General features: G+C 38.5%; 1 protein-coding gene across 1 annotated transcript; it reads right to left on the bottom strand.

Moving 5' to 3' along the window:
• TFAM (transcription factor A, mitochondrial) lies at positions 1-10,002 on the bottom strand. Its single transcript, XM_070945539.1, has 7 exons — positions 9,875-10,002; positions 7,845-7,978; positions 6,236-6,306; positions 5,694-5,843; positions 4,629-4,724; positions 2,368-2,424; positions 1-474 (listed from the first exon to the last, which is right to left on the bottom strand). Exons 1-7 carry the CDS (start codon positions 9,940-9,942, stop codon positions 316-318), a joined length of 735 nt encoding a protein of 244 aa, XP_070801640.1. The 5' UTR covers positions 9,943-10,002; the 3' UTR covers positions 1-315.
• Positions 10,003-10,359: the final 357 nt, after the last annotated feature.

Genomic DNA, 10,359 nt, shown 5'->3' with positions numbered 1-10,359 from the left:
TTTGTACTTCAAGGTGTTTTAATTAAAAAAAATCTGTCCAATAGTTATTTAGACATTTAAAAAAAAATACAACCTTTCTCATGATTAGCGATCACTTAAATTTCCACAAACTTGATTACAAACGCTTGACTGTTTACAAAGAAAGTAAAATACTTGTATTTATGGGGAATAACCCTCAATAAATGACAAATGATTTTCACTTGCAGTCAGGAATAACGAATAAGACATTTTTAAACTTATTCCTCAGATGGCTTTACTCTTGCACTGGTTTTCTTTTTTGCTGATGAAACAATATTGCTTTCCAAATATTTATTTTCAGCTTAAAGGTTCTGTTTCAGGTTTTTTTCGTTTTCGCGTCAATTTGAATTTATAATTTAGAACATCTCCACGCCCACTTGCTTTCATTTGCTGTTCCCATGATCTCATTTCATTTTCGTAGCGAATCTTATCATCTTCTGCAAGCTGGGTGTAGACCTGTAAAATAGTATATGAGCTAGTCACATGTATTAAGTCACAATCTTTAACCGCATTTTGATTAATCCCAAATTGAAAGCAATTCATATGAATTGTGCAAAGGTATAAACCACAATTTATAAACCTTTATAAATCTTTATACAGGCTTGGCCTGCATAACACTCTAAACCAAAATCAAATGAACCTCATTATGGTTTAGCTTCATATATGAAACAGTTACAATGAAATGGGATTCCAAAACTAGTGAATTTCCCTGCACAAACTGTCACACAACAAATGAAGCATTTCTCTGCAAAACCTCAGCCATCTGTAAAGTTTCGCAGGATTTAACATTATATAGGAGCTGTTTATACAAATCATGCAAATTCCTATGAATGGGGAGGGAATCAGAGCTTGGTTAGCTATGATCCTTTTTCTGTTTTAAACAGACAAGATAAGCCTTCATATCTGGCAAATGGCAGTATGCTTTAATCAGTATCTTAAGGTGAAAATAACAAACCTTAAGGCAAATTTGCTCATATTATTAACCTAAAATTTATATACCGGAACTGAGATGTTAAAACTACAAATATTGTTTCAGCTTTTCAATATTATTGAATTTTGCAATGTCTATCATTAAAATACTGCTTGTATTTTAAAAAGTACTGTATGTATGCACAAAGCAGGCACTGGTGAAGAATTTGTTGATGAATTTAATGGTCACATAAGAGCTCCTTTTAAATACCTACGTGTATTATTTAATAATCAGTAAAACGAGGCCTTATAATTGTATTTTTTAAGTAATAGGAAAATCTGATTCCCTTCAGTCTCAGGTCTCAGCCTGAAATTATTGAACCCGCTTCTCCAGTTATTTGGAGGAAAACTAAAGTCTGCGGTACAAGTAGTACACAACTTACAAAGGCAAGCGAAACTGGAATTTCCATCGCTAAGTGAAGTGGTTGTAAACTGAACCCAATGATTGTTAGGTAAGACAACTTCTTGCTGGCTTTCCACAGCCAAAGTCAGTGGGGAAGTTGGCAGGAAGTGGCAAGCCCCATGTCAGCAGGCAGGTAACTGGTTGATGTCGGGCGAGGGAGGGAGGGAGGAAGAGCGCAGGAGTGTGCATAAGAGGCCACAGTTCACCCAAAGCACAGAGGGGCCGAGAAAAGGTGTACAGGGTAGGGAGACTTATCTCAGCAACTTGTGACCTTCTATGCTAGTTTGCCCACTGATTTTCTAGGGAAGGTTGCAAACGGTAATCATGTGATTACTGCAACCAATCATAAGTCATAATCAAAATCATGTTACTGTGGGGGTGCTGGATGGCTGGAACTCTGATGATCAGTCCTAACTACCATTCGTTCAATGGTGTTGTAACTTAGAATGATTGCAGGTTGAGAACGACATATGCTGAATTTCAAACCGGGTATCCAACCATACCTGCGCACTAGTATACATATATAATTTGGTTCAGAGGAGAGAAGAAATTAGAGTTCTCTATGAATTGTAGTAGGACAGCCATGTTACTCTTAGGACAGCCAAGAGTCTGGTATACCTTTTTCAAATAACAAATTTTATGGAATGGCATAACTTTCATGAGATATAGCTTATTTCATCTCATGCAAGGAGCTGCTTTATGAATGAGCAAATTTAAGCATTTTACTAATACATTCTTCCTGATCTTTTTTCACCTGATAAACAAATCATAATTCAGACATAATAAATCAATATCCCTAGGTTCATACACACATCTGTTTCCAATAATTAGAGCTATGAAATAGACAATAACTCCTTTCACAATAGGGCATTCAATTATCAAAGTTCTAAAACGCTTGGCTGCAGAATTAAATATGATAGATTCCTAATTTAGATATCAGGTTAAACTTGGCATCAATACCAATTTTATGATAGTACCTGCTTTTGAGGACTGGGCAGGTTTTTCCATTCTTCACATAAAGCTTTAAACCTTTCCTATGTGAAAAGAAAAAAAAAGAATAATTTACTAAAATTATGTGGAAATCCCTTAGTCACTTTATTTGTTCTGTACTTATATTGGACAATATGTATTACTCTAAAATGAGACTACCAAATGATCCAAGATAAATAAATTATAATTCATTTTATATTGCTCTTCAATCAATTTATGGTACTTGTGAGAATCTACAAGTATAGCTATAAATAATAAGTGATTCACAATTAATAAAATTACAAAGTCAGCAAAATTAATTTTTGTTGACTTATGGATGAAGCAAGAATGAAAAGTGAAATGGCAAAAGAAGAGTTGATAAATTATAAAGAACTTTCCTTAATTCTTATTTGCTAGCTAATTTAATGACTAAAAGACCCTAACATTTTGAAACATGCGGTTTCTTCTCTGCAGATTTCCAAAACCAGAGAATAACCTATTGTTGAAACTGGAAATAATCTCTAAAACTTTAAACTAGCTGCTAAAAAAAGAGGAAAATTAGCAAGAAAATTTTTCAGATAAAATTGTCACTATGACACTGTCTGAAAACCAATTCAAGATGCAGTTAGAATATAAAAAGGTCTTATTAATTTCCTGAGCATAATCTAGTTCTTAATGCATTATGTCATGTATTGGGCCTAACTGTTGTAGGTTTATGTGGAAAGTACGACTTTCAAAACTTAATCAAGGATAGACCTCAGAAAGAAGTCTTTGGTGAATAGACTTATTTTTTGAGACCTTCCCACGGTTAGGTTTCGTTATTAAGGGTCATTATTGACATGACCATCTGGGAATTTTAAACATTATAGTTCATGCAATGCACATAAAGATGCTGTGCCCAATCTATTAAGCTTCAAGGAAAAGCCAAAACCTCCAGAGGTATAGAGAACTTTTCTGTTCAGCACTTAACATTTCTGCCAACTTATTAGCCCTTAATGATAGGAATCAATCAAAATTCACACTTCAATTAGAACAGTTAATATACAAGACAGAATTTATGATGAATTACATGAAAAAATTACTGTTTTGTATCTAGCAAAATAGAATCATTATAAGTACAAATGGGAAGCTGTAAACTAATGATTTGCCTACTTGGCTTTGCATGAAGTCCAAAGTAAGAAATTTCTTTTACAACCAAAATTGGAAGATCTTCTGTATCTTAGAATTCATACTGAAATTTAATCTTGTGTTATCAGAAATGGGCAACAACCAGTTTTGTTTTAGATCTCATATCTAGATATAATCAGTGTAAAAAATAGGTCCACAGAACATTTCACTTTGAAATGTGTCAAGTAAGACCATGATTTCAGCTTAAAGTTGGCTATTTTGAACATTATAGAAATCCTTGAATTTGAAACACTTCCAAAGTTATTTTAAAATGACCTATTTTAAACTTAGACCAGCAGTTTTGTGAAATTTCATGTTTAAAATGTTATAAAATAAAATCTTTTCTATCCCCCATATAATGTCAAGGATTCTCAAACTATAGGACATGAAGGAACCTGGCAAAAAGTATCATCTTAAAAAAAAATCTAAAGGTTTTAAAACTGGATCATGCAAAGCTCGAGTTCTATCAAAACTCATTCTGGGGTTTGGTCCCTTCTTTGACTGCACAAGTCCACACAGTCCAGGTACCCCTAGGGTAACAAAATCAAAACTCAGTCATTAAAATTATATGATAAAATTAGGTAGTCCCCAACTTACAACAGTTCATTTAATGACCGTTTGAAGTTACAATGGAACTGAAAAAAGGGACTTATGACTATTTTTCGCACAACTGTTGTAGCATCCCCATAGTTACATGATCAAAATTTAGAGGCTTGGCAACTGGTTCATATTTATAACAGTTGCAGTGATCTGAGGTCATGTGATCAGTTTTTGTGATCTTCTGACAAAGTCAATAGGGAAGCCAGATTCACTTAACAACCATGTTACTAACTTAACAAATACAATGATTCATTTAACAACTGTGGCAAGAAAAGTTGTAAAATAGGGCAAACTCACTTAACAAATGTTTCACTTAGCAACATAAATTTGTGAGCTCAATTGTGTTCGTAACTTGAGGATTACCTGTATATTATTTTTTGTCACCATTAATTTTATTCATTGGGGGAGTAGAGGGGGTTACAGTATAACAATTCATTTCAGCAATTTGGAGTAATACAAAGTTTAACACTCATTATATTAGTTGCCATCTCATTTTGTTTACCTTATTTGAGAGGCCTTCGGTTTCTTGGAAATGTTCAGAAACAAAAATATTGAAGGAACTCCGACTTCGTTTTGGTTTTCCAAATGCTGTTAATTCCTACAGTAACAAATGGACAGGACCTTTGTAAAACAAATGTGTTTACTGATATGAAACACATTCAAGGAAAGTAAGAGACAATTTAGAAGCATCCTGTATCTCAGAGCCTGCTTTGAATTCCAGTCCTTACTAAAGACACAAGTTTTACTAGTACAGCATTCCATTATGAGGCACTTTAATCACATTATTTAAAAGACATTTTATTATAAAGACTCAGAAGATTGTAAAGGAGAACAGAAAGGAATAATCTGAATATAAGCAAACTGGCTTTATAGTTAATTGAGACAAAAACCAATTATTTTTTATTACTGGCTTTGACAAAAGTTACTATCAGTCAATTGTAAAAGACAGTTTTACTTGGAACAGTAAATACCATCAAGCATCAACATCTGCCTATTCCAGGTCCTTGGGAAGGACTGAACAGGTGAATAAAAATGCTAAATTCAATCTGAGCATCAAGTTGACTGTGCAACGAATCATCATCATCATCATCATCATCATCATCATCATCATCATCATCTTGGAAATTGGGAAGGTCCATCAATTTGATCCTGAGTTTTCATATGGTTAAATAGGGCTTGTCTTTTGGTACCATTATTTTATTGTTATTTGTTTGGTTTTTAATCCTATATTCACAGCCCAGAGTCACAATTGTGAATGAGCAACTATATAATTTGAGTTAGAAATTAACACCGATATTAGTATGTGAAATATATCCTTTGATGACATATATTTTGATCAAAAGGTGTGACCCATGTCATTTATTGTTAGTGTAAATAAACACAATTTAGAGGTTTCTTTATTAAATAATTGTAAGTATACAAAGTGGGTCACAGCTAACAATATTTTGAAAGGAAAAAAACCTTGCACACAAACAAAATCAAGATCAAATGTATTTGATACTGAGGATTTGCTGGTACAACAACAATGTCCTCAAATATTTGGATAATGAAAATAATAAGCACTAACCTTCTTTATTTTTGCTTGTTTTCTTATTTGCCTCCTTATCTTTTTTTCCTCTTTCAAAGCTGCCTCCTCTACAGGATTTAACTGAGATCTATATTTGGCCATTTGTTCTTTATATACATCCCATTCAGATTTTGCAATTGCTTCATAATGCTAAAAATAAAGAAAACTAAATTTTGCAATAAACATGTACACATATCAGCAACACTGAATTGATACTATATTTCTATGAATACAAGAAGCATTTCTTGTCAGTTCTACAGTTCATGATTCCTAATCTGCATTGCACTTATGTTGGAAGCGATGCTTTTGGATTGAAAGGATTAGCTGGTGACATTGCCCAGTTGGAAGTTCCTTTCACAGGAGCTGGAGCAAAGGATGGAAGATTGTCTTGCTCCAACACAGAACTCAGGGCTTGAACGTGGGCTTGCTAACCTCCAACCCAGCGTCCTAACCACATTAGCCACCGTGCTCCATGATTCCTTATGAGAATAATATTCTATTTCTAAGGAAAAAAATAATACAGAGGACAAAATCATACATACCTGTTTTTCATTATGCGGTAATTCCCTCCAGATACGCCCAACCTCTTTCATGAGCTGCTGATTGTTCAGTTCTAGGTAGTAATAATATGACTATTATAGTAATAATAATCTATAAAGATTTACAATTTACATGACACATATATATCAGAGCAGTGGCAGACTGTTAAACTTTAGTATCCATGCCATTCACAATTACCCCGATTATCTGACAAATCTAAACGAGATTTAGTGAGCAAACTTTATTTCTTTAACTATGAAAACATGACAATCACAGTTGTTTTACATAACAAGAAAAAAGGAATAATAACCTTTTAAGGAGATTGTCCTCTTGGAAAAAAAATCCTAACAGTAGATTCCAATGATGCAATTACTGGAAAAATAAAAAAAGGCAGCAGGTCGTGTGGCGCATTGGGATCGGCTCCCTGCCCCGTGCCTCTGCCTGGCTGCTGGGGCTGCTGCACCTACTGGCTTCACGGGGGCTCTTCGCCCTCCTGGCCACACTACTCTCGGCCACCCTCCTGGACTGCTCCTGTCTGGCATGGCGCAACTCGGCCCAGATCTATGACCTCCGGAGTGCCTTGCTTGCTGTTGTCTTCAGGCTGCGCCACTCCCATCCTGTGCAAGCTCCATGGTGGCCCTGCAGGATGGAGGAGGAGATTGCCCATTCCTCCTTTGAACCCCCAAAACCCCATCTTCCCTGGCCGAGCCCCAGCCTGCACCCCTCTTACTGGAGCAAGATGCACAACTCAATGTTACCTGCAGAGGCCTCCTGATGCAGCTCCTGCCTGTTGAAGCGTGGCTCCACCCCTCCATGGCGGCCCCTCAGCAGGACAGACGGATGGAGGAAGGAGGGGAGATTGCCCCTTCCTCCTTTGCACCCCAAAACCCCATCTTCCTTGGCTGCTGAGCCAGCCCGGGCGGGGGTTGGTTGGCGGAGGCCTCCAGCCTTGCAATCCTGCAGAGGGAAGGTGGAGCTTTGCTCCGGAGCTGCAGCAGTGTTGCACTGGCTGGCCTCCACAAGTAACACTGAGTTGCGTGTCTTGCTCCAGCAAGAAGGGTGCGGGCTTAGGGCTTGGCGGCCAGGGAAGATGGGGTTTTGGGGTGCAAAGGAGAAAGGGGCAATCTCTCCCTCTTTCCCACTGCAGGGCTGCCACGGAGATTGCACAGGACAGGGATCTGGCCTGAGTTGCCCCGCGCCAGGCAAAAGCAGCCCAATAAGACAGCCGAGAGCAACATGGCCAGGAGGGCGAAGAGCCCCTGCGAGGCCAGCAACAGCAGGTGCTGCAGGCCCAGCAACCGGGCAGAGGCATGGGGGGGGCGGCGGGAAAGAGCCGATCCTGATGTGTTGCACGGACATCTCCCCAAAATAAGCCCTAATACTTATTTTTGAGCCAAAAGAAAATAAGACTGGGTCTTATTTTGGGGGAAATATGGTATATGCATAACATATAACAGATTTCTGTGGAATTATTTCTTTTAGTTTACTAACTTAAATATTTTTACAATATTTATAACCTGCCCTGGCAAACTGAATGGATTACTACTAAATTCAATAAAAGTACATTAAACAGATCAAAGGAACTAATTTCTTAACTTTAGACAAACTTACCTGGATATTTTTTCTTGTAAAAGTCACGCTGTTTATTTAGAAAAGTAAGGTATGATGGCAGAGGACGCTTTGGACAACTGTCAGAACTAAAATATTTTGAAAAACATTTCTCCAGTGAAGATGTGACAGTGCATCTATGATAGACAGAAAAAATATATATCAACTATTAATATATCTAAACTGTGTAACAGTAGTATATAAATAATGAGAAACTAGGCATTGTTTAAAAAGACACAAACTGTGTAAGAGAAAGCAGTCACCAATAAAAGAGAATATTTGTAGTTCAGGATTGAAATGAACCCAACTTGGTTGGGTTTTTTTTGCATTTTATCACCCTGGTTATATCATCAGTGCAAAATAAATAAATGAGTCAGTTACAACGATATCCTAATTACAAAATTAAAAATAATGTCTCAAACATTTTTCCTAAGCTTAGAACAAAATCACCAAGGTTTTAAAAGTTGCACCTTAACTTCCTCTAAGGTAGATATGGAATATCGAAATGAAAACAGGAGGGAAACAAACAATAAGAAAGAAATATTACATAGAACACATTTGTCTGAATTCTATAAGAAAGAAAGGAAGGAAGGAAGGAAGGAAGGAAGGAAGGAAGGAAGGAAGGAAGGAAGGAAGGAAGGAAGGAAGGAAGGAAGGAAGGAAGGAAGGAAGGAAGGAAGGAAGGAAGTTTTAAAAATTCAGACTGCACTAAGCCAGCCTTTCCCAATCTGGAAGAGCCCTTTAAACAATTTTCAGATCTTCGGGGGGAACCCTTGCATAAAAATTGCAAGAAAACCCAAAAGCTTCACAGTTCAGTTCAAACCTAGACAATCCACATTTTACAACCCTTAACAACTGCAAAGCAATAAAAAAGGAATTGAAGGAGAATCACGGCAGCTGGAAATTCCTACCACCGCGAGTGCTAATAGTGGGAAGCGCGCAAAATTCAAAAGAGGATCTTTCTCTTTTTCAACCTCTGGCAGAAGCCTAAAGCCCACAAAGTCAACAACGTGCAGGGGATTCATAATACCAGATGACTTATTTCTGTCTTAGCAGTAGGTGCCCATTATAGCAAAAACTTTAGAAGAGTATAAATCACAGTTGGAAAAACGTGGTGTTTTTTTTTGTTGGTTTATGGATTGCAACGGCGCGCGGTGCTTTAGTTTTGTGCGCTTTACTTGATTTAGTTTTAAATCAAGTAAAGCCAAAACACTTAACCTATTCGTACTTTATAAACACAAGTTAAAAAAACAACAATAAGGTGGATACTAAATAGAGATACATCCTTCTCAAATCCCTTAAGTATATTAAAAAAACCAGCACACACCTTCTAATAAAAGCTTTCTTTACGTAAATACCTATTTATAATTCAAAAGAAGGGCAAGGAAGGAAAGCGATGGTGAAGACATTCCCAATGTAAAATAACCCGGGATGAAAAGCCAACGGGGCTCAAAAAAGAAGTCCCGTTAATTTTAGCACATTTTTATCTTAAATAATAGTCATTCTGTATTCAGCAGGGGTCCTTTCTTCTCTGGAGGGCCAGATTGGGAAAAGGCTGAGGGAGGCGAAGTTTGGAATTAACAGGGGGCAGGCAAGCATTATTATTGCCAGAAAGCATAAAATCGCTATTCTGAAAAAGCTCGTGTTTTTTTTATAAACTGCCTCACGCCCCCATTAAGTACAGAATTACTATGTCCCCTTCCCCCCTCAGCTTTCTGAAACAGACGCCTGTGCTTCGGCCCCTCATGCCTTAGCCACACAAAGAGACATCCCCCCCCTCAAAAAAAAGGATAGGAAAATAACGGAGAAAGGTGAAAATGAGGCTGTGGGTAACGAGCTGCTTCTTTATGGACCTCCAAACGGTCGGGGACGTTGGAATCCCAACTGGCCAGGAGGACTCAGGCCTTTTTTAAAGCGGCGTCGAGTTACGACCCTTGCGAAAACCAGCCCGGTCCCCGCCAAACCGAAGGTCAGCGGGACAGAGAAATGTTGGGAGAAGGAAAGCGGGCGTGAACGCCGGGGGTTTGCTTTACCTGAGGACGCCGCGTGGCCCAGACACGGATACCGAGGCTAACAGACGAGCGACCAGCGCTACCGCCATCGCGCTCTTCCCCTCAGGCGACCCTCGCCCTCCCCTCCCCCCCAACCCCGCGCGGCAACCGATGCGGTTCAAGGGCGACCCGGATGTTCCTTCACCGCCGACATAAAGGGAGGCGGGATTCCGCTCGGCGCATGCGCCCAGGCAGCCCAAGAGGTAGGGGGCAGGAGACACACACGTTGGGGTTATGCCAACTTCCGGTTTCTATGCCTGGCCCATAGTAAGTCTACAACAGGAGTGGGCAACTGTGGCCCTTTTACAACCTGTGGACTTCAACTCCCAGAATTCCTGAGCCAGCTTAGCTGGCTCAGGAATTCTGGGAGTTGAAGTCCACAGGTTGTAAAAGGGCCACAGTTGCCCACCCCTGGTCTACAATATAGAAAGGAAAGAGGAGGTGGGGGGGTTATTATTATTATTATT

The sequence above is a fragment of the Pituophis catenifer genome, unplaced genomic scaffold, assembly GCF_029215685.1.
Source record: "Pituophis catenifer annectens isolate HBS135680 unplaced genomic scaffold, rPitCat1.0.hap2 SCAF_6, whole genome shotgun sequence".
Taxonomy (NCBI): Eukaryota; Metazoa; Chordata; class Lepidosauria; order Squamata; family Colubridae; genus Pituophis; species Pituophis catenifer.
Note: the sequence above shows the minus strand (reverse complement) of the source record. Positions and strands in the feature narration are given on the sequence as shown.